Source organism: Antechinus flavipes, chromosome 1 (assembly GCF_016432865.1).
Source record: "Antechinus flavipes isolate AdamAnt ecotype Samford, QLD, Australia chromosome 1, AdamAnt_v2, whole genome shotgun sequence".
In the NCBI taxonomy this organism is placed as follows: Eukaryota; Metazoa; Chordata; class Mammalia; order Dasyuromorphia; family Dasyuridae; genus Antechinus; species Antechinus flavipes.
This window is the reverse complement of record NC_067398.1, coordinates 583,144,139-583,161,428: the sequence shown is the minus strand read 5'-3', so window position 1 is coordinate 583,161,428 and position 17,290 is coordinate 583,144,139. Positions and strand designations below refer to the sequence as shown.

The following is a 17,290-nucleotide window of genomic DNA, read 5'->3' as shown; positions in this document are numbered from 1 at the left end:
CTTCCAGGTCTCTTTCAACCTGGAATCTTTACCCTTTTCATTTCTACCTCACAGAATGCTCTGAGTACATCAAGACTAAACTCCTAGTGTCAGCCTATTCTCTTTCCCCTTCCCCTCCCTATCCAGACCACTTCTAATCTTAAGAGTCTTCTGGCTAAGATTATCTCTATTCCTATATTTTCAATGTACCTAATTATTTTCTGGTTGTCTTTCACACTAGAATGTAAGACCCTTAAGGGCAGGCACTGTTTTAAAAGCACTTAACACAAGGTTTGCTAAGTAGTGGGCACTTAATAAATGCTTGTTGATCACATGCCCTGTACTTCATTCCAGAAGTATTTATTGAGTGTTCCCCCCAGCTTGTTCTTTTGTGTTGGGATTACCAAAAATGATAATAATAACAATAATTTCTATAATTAAAAGGTATACATCAATTCTGTTCTTGAAAGTGCAGAATGGGAAATGAAAGCTTTCTATATTTGAAATGCAATTAGAAAATACCACACAATATGTGCAAATAAAATTGTGGGGTAATCATTGTTTTGTTTTCTGGTGGCTTCTTTTTTTCTCCTTCAGAAGCCTTCTGGGCTACTAAAGGGCTGCTGGCTGGATGAGAAATATAATGCAGCACTTTGTAAACTTTAAAATTATCATTAGGACCTCAGCAAGGAAAACCACAACTCTTTTCCTCCTTTCCCTAGCCAAGTTCCTTCAGGCTGCCTACCAGACAGTCCTTCCTCTTCCTCCTCAATTGCAAAATCTTAGAATTAGAAGATCGAAAGGCCCTATATTCCAAACTCTTCGTTTTAGAGACAAGGAAATTGACACCTAAAAAGGAATTAGAGGGCCTGCATAAGACTATCCAGCTTATTAATAATAGGGCAGGGACCAAGTCTTCAGGGTTTCAGTCCAAAGCCTTATTTACCGAGATCCAGGTGAGAGCCCCCCAGGTTCCTTCCCCATTTCTTGGTGGTAGTGTAGGGGACAAGGAGGTCGAGGTGCCGCCTCCCACCCTCAGAACTAACCTCTTTCGGTGTGAGAATATTGCAAGATATTAAGGTGGCTTTCCCGCCCCACCCCAAAGGTGCCAGTGCCAGACCAGGAAGTGTGCGCGCAGCCTCTACCCTGCTCTCCCCAGGGGCAGCGCCGCCTCCTCCTCGCCGCACCCCCCCCCCTCCTGCGGCCAGCTGAGGGTGCAGGAGGGCTAGCTCTGGACACTGCAACCAGGCGGGGTGAAGCGAGAGGAGAAAGCCTAGCAGACGAAGGGGAGGGGGCGGCGGGGTTTTTGCCTTTGCGGCGCTCCCTATCACCCGACGCGGGCACCCAATGGAGTCCTTGCCGTCCCGGGGCTCCGGGGACATGGGTTTCTCCGAGACCCCAGACGAGCTGGAGTGGAACTTCACCTATGGGGCTCAGGGCGAGGGAAACGGCTCCCTCTCTGGCTTTTGGTACAATAGGAACCAGGTAAGGAGTCGAGGCCACGCGAATCCCCACCTGGGCAGTCCTCACCTTCGCCGCTCTCACCTGAGCAGCTCCCACCTGCGCCATTCCCACTTGTGAAGCCCCCTCCCCCCCCCCACTCCTCTCTGACATCTGGACAATCGCTCTTCAACCTGAGCTGCTCTGACTACTGTATTCTCCCAACCGCATGTCTCTCACCTGCGTCTTACTAACCTGTGCAGTTTCTTCTTACTCCATTCTCACCTGTGAAACCCCAGCTACGCTGTCATCTATCTACTTTTCACACACACACACACACACACACACACACACACACACACACACACACACCTGCGCTGCTCTCGCCAATGTTTCTTTTCCTTAGATCTCCCTTTCCTCAATCTCCCTCATTTCTGAAACTCCCACCCTTGCTGCTCTCATACGACTAGGTCCCTCTGCGCTCCACCCCATTTCACCCCACCCCTGTACCCTTCTCACTTAGGGTGCGTGGGCCCTCACGCGTGTTTCCCCCACCCTCAGGCAGGAGCCTCCTGCGAATGACTCCCTCGTACCCACCCAATCACCCCTTAGCATCTCACACCTTTCTAAGTAGCATGAGCTAGCTACCCCCTTAGGGATGCAAAACTGCATCACTCTGTCTCCTCCCAGGGGCTCCCTCCCCCAACCAACCAGCTTGCTCTGCTGAGACTGGTTGCCAAATTTCAAAGAAGTGGCAAGTTTGGCAAAGAGCATCAGGACTTGTACCTTAGAGCTGGGGAGGACAGGAGATTGTTTATTGCAATGCCCTCATTTTACAGATGAGAAAATGGAGATCCAAATAAATAAAATGACTTCACCAGGATCACAGAAAAAGTGGCCCAGTTTCCACTGGGACCTAGTCCTCTTGTCTCCAAATCCAGTACTATTTCCATTACAATACATTCTGTTATGTAAATATGTATATACATATGCATATGTGATATTATATGTATGAAACCCAGAGAAAAAGATGACCGTTTTCTTCCTTAAAACCAGTCAGAAGCAGCTAGGTAGAATTGTGAAGAATGTGCTGGGCCTGGAGTAAGGAAGATTCAAGTTCAAATTCAGCCTCAGACAATTTCTATCCATGTACTCACAGGCAAGTCGCTTAACCTATTTCCCCTCAGTTTTTCCTACTTTAAAAAGGGGTTAAATAATGAGATGAGGATCAAACTAGATATTTGTAAACCACTTTGCACGGTGCCAGGCACATTATAGTTGCTTGATAAATACATGCTTATAGACTGGAGAATACAAATTCTCTTCCCCAGTCAGTCAATAATTATTAATTATTATTATTAGTAGGTACTTATTTTTACCCTGTAGTAGGTACTTAATAAATGCTTATTGTTTGACTGGGGAAGGGAAAAAGCATTCTTAGTCAAAGAGCATTTATTAAACTCCTATTATGTGCCGCACACTGTGCTAAGCACTGGAGATTCGAAGAAAATCAAAAGATAGTCCCTGTCCACAAAGAGCTCATCTAGTGGGGGGAGGAAGGAGGCAACAAGTAGAGGAATATGTACAAATAAGCTGTGTATAGGATAAATAGGAAATAATTAATGGAGGAAAGGCACTTAAAGAAAAAGGGAAGTAATCATTTGGAAGAATGAGAAAGGTCTTTTTTCCTCTCATCTTATGGGGGATGTTTAACCAGTTATTTCTGAAAGGTAATTGATCTGTAGAAGTTTTTTATCCATTTTCCCTTTGGCCTTGACTTTCCCTGCAAACCCAAGGGCAATTCCAAACTCAACCAGAACTTGACCCTACACAATCAATCAAGCTTCTTTTCTCCTTTCTAGCAGGTGGGGAGTTAATAGGACTGTTTTTGTGAATCATCTTCATTCCTAGAATATTAGTATTTGAAAGAGTTTTAGAGATAAACTGGTTCAAGTTTTTATGGATCAAAAATAAGAAAATGGAAGTTCAAAGAAATGAAACAAAGTAGCATGTGACCAGGGCCCAAGCTGAAGCCAATTTGAAAAAGGAGCTGATTGTAAAATTTTCAGCTTGTGCATTTTCACTTCCATGCCAATTAGGGATTGATTTATTGTTTTGTTGATTGTCTTAACTTTAAAAATGTTGATAATGCTAAGGAAACTTAACATTAATACATTTAATGCATTTTCTCTGGAGATATGGTTGTTAAATATTTGCCAACAAAACCCCTGCATGCAAGCAAAGGAAAAAAAAAAAAGCCTGACTTTTTATAGGATCATATATCTAGAATAGAAGGAAACTTAGAAGCTATCCAGTTTAATAGCCTCATTTTATAGATGAAAAAATTGAAGCCCAGAAAGTTAAGAACCAGGTTTCCATATCAGATTCTTGACTCCTAATCCTACCATTTCTTTCAAGTTGGCAGCAGCATCACTGAGAGTAACCCTCTGTGAAAGCACTGTTACTAATGTAGCATTTTCCTAAGATATCTCCCAGCACGTTACTTCCTTCTCTTTGAGTGGAAACCTCCTCTCTTTTAACAGCTCTTTTAGGCTTTGTACCCATCTTTCCTTTGGAAAATATTGTCGGCTTTAACAACTCTAATTTAAGCAGGAGCTAAGTACCTTATTGGAAGAAGAGCTTAGAGATTCCCATTTACTCTTGGACTCAGAATGGTGACAAACCTTATTTATATGGCTATTCTTAACCCCACCAAAAAGAGTCACAGAGAATAGTACCATGGTTTTGAAACTGAAGGTATCTTAGAAGACATCTAGTACAACCTCCTCTTTTGACAATTGAGGAAAATGAGTTTTGGAAAGGTTGAGTTACCAAGCTAATAAGCATTTATTAAATAATTATGTGCCAGGCTCTGTCACCAAACCAACAAGCATTTATTAAGTGCCTACTATGTGCCAGACACTGACACCAAGTCAACAAGCATATATTACTATGTGTCAGACACTGTTGGTTATGTTACTTGCTCATATTAACACAATAAGTATCAGAGATTGTCGTGTGCTTTCTAGAGCATTTGAATGGGTTCAAATGGGTTCAGTTTTCTTTACTAGAGTCCTTGATGTTTTCTTCTGGACGTCTTATCCCAGCCAAAGAATAAGAATCACAAAAGATAATAATGCTTATTAATATAGCTAGAATTTATATAATACCTTAAAGTTTGCAAAGAACTTCATAGATATCTCATTTTATTCTCATAATGGCCTTGGGAAGTAGATATTAATTACCATCTCCATTTTACAGATGAGGAAACTGAGATACAGAGAAGTTAAAAGTGACTTGTCCAGGGTACCTCAGCTGATTAAGTGCATGAGTCAGATTTGAATTCAGGATTTCTTGATCATCAAATCCAGCACTATCCACTAGAAGAATATATAATTTGCTTTCTGTTTTAGCTCAGAGTCCCCAACCAGAGAAAGTTTTGCTCTGGCAAAATACTTTGTTTTGCCTTAACTTTCTCTCTTACTCTTCTTTACCCCTAAATTGCCTCATCCCAACAACATTCCCAATAAGTCCAGACTTGCGATTTCCTGTACAAAACAAAGTTAATACCTAAACACTTTTTTAAAAGAAGGGTAAACAGATTTTCTCTGTAACCTGAAGAAAAAGACTTCCCGCCTCTGTCGAGGGGAGAAAAGCAATACATTCGACCCTGAGGTCCCTAGTCTAGGATGACTAAAGCAACACAATATCAATCCTGATAATTCATGACTGATAGGCCCACACCCTTAGTCTTGAGTACTTGGTCCTGGGTCTTTATGGTGGCTCTTCTAGCTCTATGTGACTCCTAGCATTCTTTCCTTCACCAGGTGAGTGCGTTTTCTACTTGTATCATCAGAAGCTAGATTTGTCCTCAAGTCCAGCTCCTTCATGGACCCCCTGGATCCTACCTGCCTCTGAAGCTCTCCCACTGTCTTTATGGATTGCCTGTGAGAGTGAACAATAATTGGTTTGGCCCGTGGAATTGTTCCTGTTTTAATTTTCCTACTTTAAGAAAGGGATTGGTCTGAGGTGGAATTCTTTCTCAGACAGCAATTCTTAGAATTTTTTTTTATCAATAGCTAATAATTTTCCTAAAGAATTGGTTTGCATTTTGCAAAAAAGATCATGACTGACTATGTTTTGGAATTTTTTCTACAGTTAATTTAATAATACTTCATTCTAGGACCTCTTACATTTTGTGATTAGGTCCTACACTTTCCTATGGTTTTTCTTAGATGAGGTTCAGAACTCAGTGGGCTACTATAGAATCATAATTTTGGAAGGGCCATCAGAGGTGACCTAGAGCAACCTGTAACTGGAAAATAATTTTCTCTCCATTATACCTGATAAGTGGCCATGCAACCTTGACTTGAAGAGAGATGTTTAGTGAGGGAGAACTCATTAACTTGCAAAGCAACCCCATTCTGCTTCTCCTTAATAGAAAAAATTAGAATAAATAAAGATTAAATTAAACACTTTTTAGCTTTACCCATGGCCTCCACATCTGGTATCTGGAACCAACAGAAAAAACTATACTCCCTCTTTAATGTATTAACTGTTCAAATATATGAAGATATCAGAATAGGTTGTTGTTATTTTGTGCCAGACTCTTCATGACCCCATGAACAGGGTTCTTAGCAATTGCCAGAATTTCCTTCTCTAGTGGATTAAGGCAAATGGGTTAAGTGATTTGCCCAGGGTCACCCAGCTAGTAAGTGTCAAAGGACAGATTTGAACTCAGGTCTTCCTGACTCCAAATTCAGCATTTTATCCACTGAGTTATAGGAACCATGCCTCTTTTATGCAGTCTGAGATTGTATTAGTCTTTTTTGCTTCTCCTCTTGACTCATAATAAGCTTATAGTCCAATAAAAACCCTAGAACATTTTCTGCCTCTCCCATACTTTACCTTCAAGGATTTATTTTTAAGTTATTTCTATCCTTATTAAATTTTATGCCAACCAATTCAGCATAATGTTCTTGCCTGTTGAGATATTTTTGGATCTTTCATCTGTCATCTATGAGGTAGCCTGATATACAGAAAGAGAGAGACAGATAGACAGAGACAGAGAGAGATAGAAAGAAAGAGAGAGACAGACAGGGAGACAGAGACAGATAGAGATGGAGACAAAGAGAGAAAAACAGAGATAGACAGAGATAGAGACAGAGACAGACAGATAGAGAGGGTGGAGAAAAAAAGAGAGAGGAGGAAGGAGAGACAGACAGACAGACAGAAACAGAGAGAGATAGAAAGAAAGAGAGAGACAGACAGGGAGACAAAGACAGAAAGAGATGGAGACAAAGAGAGAAAAACAGAAACAGAGAGAGATAGAAAGAAAGAGAGAGACAGACAGGGAGACAGAGACAGAAAGAGACGGAGACAAAGAGAGAAAAACAGAGATAGAGATAGAGATAGAGACAGACAGATAGACAGAGAGGGTGGAGAAAAAAAGAGAGAGGAGGAAGGAGAGACAGACAGAATCGGAGACAGGGACTGAGAGAAGGAGGGAGGGAAGGAAAGAGGGAGGGAAAGAGATACAAACTGACTGAATGACCTCAGGCAAGTCACTTAATCTCTTAAATGCCACAAGTAATTATAAGCAATTATAAATTGCAGAGAAGTTTCAGATCTTTATTAATATAGGCAGTTTCTTCACCCAGAGTTCCCTATATCAATGAAATTACTGTATAAGACCCAAATCCCTAAACCATTATCTATACTGTGGTCTGTCAAGTTTTTTCAATAACCACAAATACTTATATCATCTGACAATTTGATAAGCAGGCTATCTGTGCTTTTATCCAACTATTTCAGGACCAGGCATATAAATTTCCAGAGGAATCCATTACTACCTGTATCTTCCATCAGTCACTATTCTTTGGATCCAGCTTTTCATTTGTAGTGAATGAAGAATTAGAAATCAGATATCATGGATTTAGAAGGTGATTTAGAGGTTATCTAATCCCTCCCATTCCCATTTTCTACCAGGAACTTGATAGAAACACCAAAATAGTTAAATAAACATTTTGATACTTGGTAGCTTCTAGTGGATAGAACAGAAGCTCCTTGAGAGCAGAAACTGTTTTTTGGTTCACCTTCATATGTATCCCCAGCACCCAGAACAATTTATTACACATAGTAAGTACATAATAAATATTTGTTGGCTTAGCTTAGATTGGATAAATGGGCGCAGTAGGAGCCCACTCAGAATTGTCAATAGAGTGCTAGACCTTAAATCAGGACGGCTTGAGTTCCAATCCAGCATCAGGTAATCTGCATGATCCTGGACAAGTAATTTAAACTTTGTCTTCCTCTGTTTTCTCACCTATACAATGGGGAATGTAATACACCTGTCTCACAGGTTTGTTGGTTAAGAATAAAATGAGATGGTATTTATAAAGTGCTTAGAACAGTGCCTACCAGAGAGTTTATAAGGGGTTACTTCCTTATTCTTTTATAAGAAAATATAGTTTGGAATTAAGGAATTAAAAATACTTTAGACTACACAATCCTGTATATTTTGTATATCAGAAGATAGAAGAGAATTAGGAATCAACTACCTAGCATTATCATCTGGCCAATGAGAAAACTGGGATCTGTTGAGGACAATTGACTTGCCCATGGTAACCCTGATAATAAACAACAGAATTGGGTCAGGTTTTCTGACCCTAGATCTGATGATATTTGTAAGCTACTGAGTGTAAGATTTCTTCCAGAAAAGAGAGAAGTCAACTCTAAGGCACTCTTTATGAAAATTGCTGTCTACCTCCTAAAGAGAAAATTGATGACCCCTGAATGAAAATTAAAGTATCATTTTTGTGTATAACTGATATTGTTTGCCTTTTCAGTGGGTAGGGGAAGGGCTGAAGGGAAAGAATTTGAAAATCAAAAATTTGAAGATTAATGTTAAAAATAAATAATTTTTTTTTAAAAAAAGAAGAGAGCAGGGTGGAGTGAAAGGTCATAAGTCAGTCAATAAATGTCTATTAAGTGCCTAGTTTATACATTAAACTCTGAGGATACAAAGAAATGTAAAAAGTAGTCCCTGATTTCAAGACGCTCCATCAAGAATGGCAACCCATATACCAAAAAAGCAAAAAGCAAAAACAAAAAAGACCCCTAAAATAAACTTATTTGCTAATTTGCTAAATTTCAGGTAGGTTTGAGGGGTCTCTTAGGAACTTGGTCATTACTGACCAACAGATTATATTTGCTAATTTTATGGCTTTCAAGTAGGTTTGAGGGGTGGTCTCAGTAACTTGGTTATTACTGACCAACAGATTATCTATCTGACAGTCAATAATGTTTGTGGTACTGTTCTAAGGCCAGAAGACTTTGAAATCATTGATGGACAAATTGTTAGAAAAAAGGTCAGAGTGCTTCAGAATCACTGATATATCTTCCCTAAAATCTAAGGGAAGATTTATTACATTTTACAATTATTGACAGGCAAGAGCACTCTTAGGTCAAAAGGGCTTCAGAGTCACTGCTGTCTCCCCTACATCACTTCCTTCCTTCCTTCCTTCCTTCCTTCCTTCTTCTCTTTTTCTTTTTTCTCTTTTCTTTCTTCTCTCTTCTCTCTTTCTCTTTTTCCTTCTCTCTCTCTCTCTCTTTCTTTTCTTTCTCATAGAGAAATTATATTATCAACATAATTATATTATATATGTTAATATATAATATAATTATTTAATATATTATATAATCAATATAATTATCAATAACCACTCCCACATCCTTTGTCAGAATGTTGTGAATATTGCTCTGAAAAGGTATTCTTTCCTAGACAACATTTCTTAGGACCTTTTAGCAAATGAGTGATGGAATGTTGTGTTTAGTAACATCTCATCAGCAAAACAAACTTACTCTCTACCAGTCTGTTAACAAAAGGAGTATGGTTGAATGAATGAATTTAAAAGAATTGCCTATAGCATGCCATGCCCTATGTTTGATGTTGCATACTAACACAAGAAAATAACACACAAAAGAAAGGTAGCCAGGGAAGGAAGTTTTTGTGTGGATGATCACAGTGATGATGAATAGAGCCATAGAACAGTTAATTATTAGGACTTCTTCAGAAAAGGAGGGTGTACATGGATTGAGGTAGGAAGTGAGGGCAAAGGAGGTTATCTAGAATAAATGAATGAATGAATGTGAAACTCGTCTAAGGAAGGCTGAATAAAGTGGGTTAAGTGAGCTGATACTCATTTGCCAATCAAGACAGCTCAATCCCAGGGAAGAGTCTAAAAACTGCCTAGACGAGTGGATCCCTAAAGATCCATCTACTCTGTATTTATCATTTATAGAGCTAGTTATTTACTTGTGGTCTATTCACAATGTGAACTCCTCAAAGACAAAGACTATGTTTTTGTCCTTTTTTCTTGTATCCTCAGAGTTTAGCAAGATGCCTGGCATACAATAATAAGCTTGTATTAATTACAAGTTTAATAAATTCTTGTTGATTGACTTCCAGCAGAAGGAGCAACTAGCCACATAGCATGATACAACAAAAAGTTTCCTATTTGAATTTCTAAAACATTTCTGATTTGGAGACAGAATATATCAATATTACTCAGCATTGTACAAGTTTGAACCATCATATAAACATGTTTTCATTTTTCATTAATATCCCCAGTACCTATGCAAATTGAAGAGATTGCAGTTTTTTGGTTTGTTTTTCAATTGTTGTAACTGATGAAAATTTCACTTTTCTTAGTTAGAGAATAATTAAATGTAGACTTCTATAGATGAGATTGACTCCAGAAAATATTGTGACTTAGTTGAAACATTTTTGTTGCATCTTCCTAAGTGGACAGACTAGAAGCCCAGATGGATCTGATGCTCCAGAGAGCTCACAGATAATTTCTCTTTCTCTGCCCCACTCAGGATACCATTAGGTTTCTGAGTGGTCCAGTAAGCTTAGAATGTTGGGAACCTTTCTCTTACTGTACCTCATCCCCATTGCCCAATTCCCACAGGACACTAATTGTCTCTTGCTGGCTGGTTCTTCTCTAAACTTCTAGTCTCCACACTTAAACAATCTGTTTAGCAAATCCAAGAATCATAAATCTTGTGGTCTTGGGATACCTAATTCTGAAGGACCCAGACTCCATGGATGTGAATCTTTCATACCCTTAAGGTATTAGGAAGCCATGCCAACATGACCAGAAGCTACCAGGAAGCTATGAGAATAGTCCTTGAGCTAATTAAGTCCTAGAATCACCTTTCTGGGAAAAATCTGCCTAACTACTGGGGGTTGTGGATAGAGGAAGAAGAGAAAGAATATGAGTAGATAGTGGTCATTTAACAGATTGTTATTTGTCTTGTTTTTGTATCTTGTAGCTCAATGAATATAGCCCAATGTTTTGTGTATATATGCAATATGCATTTAATAATTTTTGTTGAAATGGAGTATTGGATTATACTAAAAATCCACATGTGGCAAAGGTGAAAAAAAAAGAATTTTCAAAGAGTTTGAAATTTTTTTTAAGAAAAACAAAATGGTACCAACTTATAGAAGTTATCAGGCATAGAAAAGGAAGCTTCAAAGCAATGTTCTGCATAGGTAAAACAGAATCAGCTTATAAATCCAATGTACATATGAGCTATTTTTAGTATTGTTAAAATATTTACTTTGTGTTGATTTTTGTCTGCTATGGCCATGTCTTCTGGGATGTTAGAAATGAACAATTGCCCGAAGCAGAAAAAACAAATGCAGTAACATATTGTATCACAAGAACATACAATAAAGAAATGGAGAGAGGATGATGTCTGGTTCTTTCTATTTTCTTTCATCATACTTCAGCAAAAGCCATTTTTAGAAACTCTTTTTACATTGATTTTGCATTTTCTATGCCAGGTTTGGCATTTTCCCTTAACCACTTTTTTTTTTCCCAGAAAAAAATCCCAGAAGATTTCTGAATACATTCTTGGGCAACTAGGAAAAGAAAATAAAAGATTATCTAAAAGCAACCGAATCCAAGCTTCTGTTGAACATTAGAATCCCACGATACTTGTTACAGGAATAGAGCAGGCAGCCTCCAGTGAATTGGACAGATTCCAGCCTCGCATTTTTATTTCTGTCTACCTGTTAGTCTTCTTTGTAGTGTGGTATAGGCTTCTTTACCTTGCATTCTAACTAGCTTTTCTGTAGATCTGCTTATGTGCTGAATTCCAATGCTGTATAATAGTGGTATTTTTATTCATTTAATTTCCTTATGAAATGTCAACTCTTCATTCCAGCAACTGCTTCTTAAAATGCTATGGACTCTCTTTGTAAGGAGTTTGTCTCCTGAATGAATGTAGTTTGTTGGGAGCTGTAGGTGAGGGGGAAAAGGCCCAAAACAAATCATCACAGAATTGTGGAATCTTTGAGCAGAATAGAAACCTCAGAAACTATGTAGACCAGCCTGTTCTTGAAAGCTGAATCAGATAAATCAAGGAATTGTATAAAATCAGTGGACTTTGGAGATTACCTAGTCCAATTCTCGTATTGTACCATGAAAATAATTCTAGTAAGATGAAATCAATGGCCCAAAGTCTACACAGTCTATTAGTAACAGAATCAAAAGCAGCACCAGACTAATGATCATTGTTTTGGATATGTTTTATGCACCTACTATATACAAAATACTGTGCTTTGCACTAGAAGTACTGTGGTTAGGCACTTTTAAAAAATTCATTAGGAATTAGGAGTCCTCAGTGGTATTCTTGTCTCTGCATCAATTTTGTTTTAAAACTTTGTCATTTTATTTCAGTGCAGCAAAACAAATTTTTGGTGGAATGCTTTATCCTTAGATAAAGTGCTGCAGAGGCTGCCATGATGGTAATAAAATAGATTCTTATTCAGGGCATTAGCAGAATGAGCAAGAAGGTGGAAGGCTGGTTTTAGAGTCAAAAAGTCTTGTACTGAATGGATGAATGATGAATAAGTGAAAAACCATTTATTAAGTGTTTACTGTATGATAAGTACTGTGCAACATGCTGGGGATATAACTAAAAAAAACCAATATAATCCTTGGTTTCAAGTTGCTTATACTCTAATTAAGGGAGAGAACACATAAAAAAAAAAATTCAGCTTCAGGGAAAATGGAAAGGCCCAGAGGAAATATGGTGGTTAATATGACAGTGGTAAGAGACTATGAGGAATAAAGGCCAGTCATATGGTAAGACCTAGAAGAAATTTGGAGGCTGTGTGTGGCAAGACACGTGATGAGATCTGATGGTCTCCCATCTCACCGAAAGAATGTGAGCAGTCCTAAAGCCTGAGCAAAAGAGCAAAGGGAAAAAGGAGAGTGGTTGTGGTGGTAGTGGCTCTGTCTGACTGTTCCCATGGATTTGGGGACAGCCTTTGGATAAAACAGTGGAAGGGGAATAGGATGCCCACACACACACACACATACACAAGTTGTGTGGCCCTGGGAAAGATGTCTAACCTTTCAGTGCCCTAGGTAATACTTTTTAAACTATATATAGCAAAGAAATTGCTGATCTGTATCAGTAAAGAGATTTTCCACACTGGGAAGGAATTCCCTATGCTGATAAAATGGCAAGTGTAAAGAATTTTTTTTATTTTTCCAAAATTAATATGGAAGCTAAAGTAATGTAGCTAGTACTGAAAATACTTTCTTTAAAACAGAGCTGCATTTCAACAAAGTTGGATATAAACATCCTTCTATAAAACAAATCTCATCTTCCCAATGACTTCTATTACAAAATCATTGTTGTGTTTCATGGAGAAAAAGAAGTCTGTCAGTATTTGAAATTTTTGATGAGAAAGGGAATCATGTTACGAGCTTGAGGCATTCTGGTCATCATGATAACCTAACAATGCTATGGCTGAGGAAAAATTTTGTTTACACTTCGTTTTTCCTTTCTTCCTTCTATTTCTTTCTCCACAAAAGTTCCACCTTAATGCTTCATCAAGATATAGATTACCTTCTATTTGCACAGTATACATCCTACTTGTACAACTAGTTATTTACATGTTATCTCTCCACTAGAATGTGAGCTCCTTGAGGTCAGAAACTATGCAGGATAGTGTTTGGCATATGGTGATTTGTTTTGGTTATCTGTTAATAACTAAAGTAAACTAACTGGGACTGATAGTGCTTTCTCTAGAATAGAGCTCAGTCTACTCTAGAGTAGAGTAGAGCTATAGTTTTGGAATGGCTTCTCTCTCTCTTATACGATATGTTTTCCCATTTGGCGTTTAAAGACCTCCAGCCTAGCCAACTAACCTTTTTACCCTTAAAAAGTTATTCTACAAACCTGTCTTATCTTTGTCCCTCATACAGAGTACCTCTTTTTCCATTTCTGTGTCTTTGAACTGTGTCTGGAACATAACCCCTTTCTTTACCTTCCTCTTATGGAAAACCTTCAAGATACAGTTCAAACACTTTAAATGTATTCTAATCCTTCCTACTTTTAGAGCCTTCCCTTCCTAATTCCATTAATTTAATTATAATTTACTTAATGTCTTTCTGCCTGTATTTACATACATGTGTATGTATGTGCATATATATGTGTATGTGTGTGTGTGTGTATATATATATAGTTTGTTTTACTTTTCTTCCTATATGTATTCCCAATGACTTAGGTCTACTATCTAATACATAGCAGGTATTTTTAAAAAATGCTTGATGATCTGCTGAAGAGAGCCATAATCATTCAAAAAAGTAAGTTAGTAACCTAACATTCACAAAGAAAGAAATATGAAAAATATTTATTGTCCAAATTATAATGTATAATTAATTGGAAGGTGGACTCAGAAAGTTTGTCCATTAGTTTACATATAAATATAATATTTTATATATATATATATAATTTTATGATATATATGACATGTGTATGATACATACATATGTATGTATGTATGTATGTATATACGATAGATAGTACAAATGAATATTGAATTGGCCCAGAATTAAATAGAAGGAATTAGGTTTATTCATTCTGTTTGGCCCCAAATGGCTAAGCCAGTGATAGTAGGTAAAATTGCAAGAAGGCAACTTTAGGCTTGATGCCACACAAAATCTTTTGCCTCAGAGGATGTTGAATTCTCCATTGTTGGAGATCTTCAAGCAGAGAGTGGATAACCACTTGTCAGATTGATTATAATGGAGATGGATTATTTTGGTATGAGAGTTTTGGACTAGATGGCTACCGAGATTCTTCTAAGATTCTATGGTATTTTGAGATGAATGGATTGGATTGTCTTCAGGAAATTACAGAGATTTTTTTGTCTTCTCTCTCTCTTTTTTAATGGTCCCAAACTTTTCCTGGAAATCTCAGCCCAATTTTGATACTAGTATCCTACTAGTGTTGTTAACATGACTGTAATACGTGGAATATAACAGTTTTTTTGAAAATTTTAGATTAGAATCACACAAGAGAGAAGTTCATAGTAGGCATGAGCTGATTGAAATATATAACAAGTTTAAAACTTCCAAGAAGGAAAGAATGCTATCTTTATGATAAGGAGGATAAGAGTTAAAAGGGGAAACAGTCCAGGTGCTTCACTGTCATTTTTGTGATGTCAGGAAAAAATAAAAAGCATTTCATCGCATCAAGTGGACTACCTCCATAATGGCAAACTTTTGATGAGAATACAAATAAGAGCCTTTCAGAATGGGCAGGCAAGAATGATTTGTAATCTGCATTATTGGAGAGAATATATACAATTGAGATCACAGATTATTTTAATCTTTGCTTGTGATAACAATTTAGTATTGTTGATGAAGGTACTCATGAATCAATCTTTCAATCAACATTTACTGAGTGCCTACCATGTTCCACTTACCTTTTGGTAAGCACTTGTTCTTCATTGATTTTCAATGCAACTGGACAAGTACATGTCAAATATATTACAGTGGAGATTCATTTTGTGTGTGGGTTGTAATAAAAAGTCTTAGACTAAGTCCTTCTTAGACTCTTTGATCCTGCAATAACCACACAATCATTAACAGAAAGAAAACTAGTGCTATGTTATTTCTCTTATAAAATAAATATTTTTAACAAAATGTAATGGGAAAAAAAATCCATGTGAGTAGAAGAGAAACTTACCTGATTGCATTCTAGATATCAAAAGATAGCTTTTTTAAAGACTCTTTTAAAAAAATGAAAAAGGACAAAGTTAGTGGCTCAATTGTTTGTTAATCTATGTTCTAGGCAGCATATCAGATGTGGTATTTTAGAAATAGAAGCTAAAAAGTCTTCCATTTCTGGGTTTCCAGCTTTATCTCACCCAATACTCCATATTGTCATGTCCTACTTGACACTTTTCTGCTGGGCAGAGAACCCATTTGAACTCCAAAGATGGAGTTTGGGGGTTGGGGGTGTGGTGCTGCATCTGGCATCAGGACATAGAAGTTTTCCCACAGAACAAGGGGGTGGAGGAGGCAGAAAAATTGTCAATACAGAGACATGAGTCTAAATCACTGGAGCTTAACCAATGTCTCCAGAATGTGAGAGGAACATGTCCCTTTGGCTCACAGAGTCTTTTTGTGAAGAAATACCCGTGAGGGCTTAAACTAAGTCTCTATCCAAGTACAAGGTCAATAACATGAAGATACACAGAATAATATCACAAGTGCTGAGGATGGTGGCCAAGGATGCTGGAAGATTTTTATGATCTTGGATGTTGGCACCTAGCCCCCTTAAAGAGGAAGAAATGGTTTGAAGATGTCAAGGAAAAAACTATTTCTAATTCTGAGACAGATTCAGCTTGCCAAACCCCTCTGTGCTCATTGTACCCCAGCTTGTTGGACAAGAACATAGCTTAACTCACAGTTTCCCCAGAGATCCACAAGATATCATATGGGGGAACACACAGCCACATGAAAAAAGTCCTCTACAAATAGACCTTCCAAACTGCCATCACCCTGATATGAAAAAGTTTCACTTGCCTTGATATCTTTGCCTCCTTCCAAGGGAAATATCTCTACAGCTACAGTAGAGCAGATCAACCCAATAAACACCAGGCAAGATGTTCTTGTCTACTCCTTATCTGTTTCCTTCAGACTTTGTAACTTCTTTCCTACCCCTCTCACCAAACCACCCAACATGACCCTCCAAAAAAGAGAGCTAATTTTATACTAGTATTTCTACCAAGACCTGCAATCTTTGACCACCAGGATCCTGTACTCTCTTTCAGACATGCCCAAGAATGGCTCAGAAGAATGTTGTCAGAGACATGGCTATTTCTGGCCATGTGATTTTGTGTTCCATCTTTTCAAGACTTCAGCATCACACAGTCCAGCATAGAACAAAAGACTTTCTAAGGACACACACAATATAGGAGAGCACAAACACATTGAGAAACATACCCAGGAACAACAGACCCTTGAAATCAGCCTGTTTCACCATAAAGAGATGTTACCATCTGGTCCTCCTTTCAAAAGATGGCAGCTGGGCAGCTGTAGAATGGGCCAACCTCCCAAAGATCAGCCTAGATCATCTTCGCTTCTTCCTTCAAAGAGAGTAAATATCATCAAGAGATGTGTTTGCTTTCCCCATAGCTCTGCTGCCCTGAATTTCTTACAGCTATAATAAGCACTAAGCTCTACTCATCTTCCAGGTAGCTAGTTACTCTTTTGATGATCCATAGCTATTATTGCAAGTGTTGGTAGATATGTGCATTCCACACTCCAGCCCTTGTAAATGTCTGAGGAATTCCTGGACCCATGCCTTTGTCAGTCTGTTGTTTATCTCTGGATATCTTCTCCTCCTCTTTTCTCCTCCCCCCTTCCACTGACCAAATTCTGTCTTTCAAAATTCCATCTACTTTTTGAGGTCCATATGAAAATGCTACCTGTTCCATGAAGTCTTAAATGGTTTGCCCATCCTCTGCAGTTAGACATTCTCATTTCTTCCT

General features: G+C 38.1%; 1 protein-coding gene across 4 annotated transcripts in view; it reads left to right on the top strand.

Moving 5' to 3' along the window:
• Positions 1–1,118: 1,118 nt before the first annotated feature.
• Positions 1,119–17,290, top strand: part of NIPAL2 (NIPA like domain containing 2) — a 132,538-nt gene continuing 116,366 nt past the window's right edge. For 2 of the 4 annotated variants that reach the window (XM_051970906.1, XM_051970905.1), the window contains exon 1: positions 1,128–1,464. In XM_051970906.1, the coding sequence (XP_051826866.1) occupies positions 1,327–1,464 (138 nt within the window). In that variant the 5' untranslated portion in view covers positions 1,128–1,326. Of the gene's footprint in view, positions 1,465–17,290 lie in introns of all 4 variants that reach the window. The other 2 variants (XM_051970907.1, XM_051970908.1) reach the window with 2 other exon arrangements.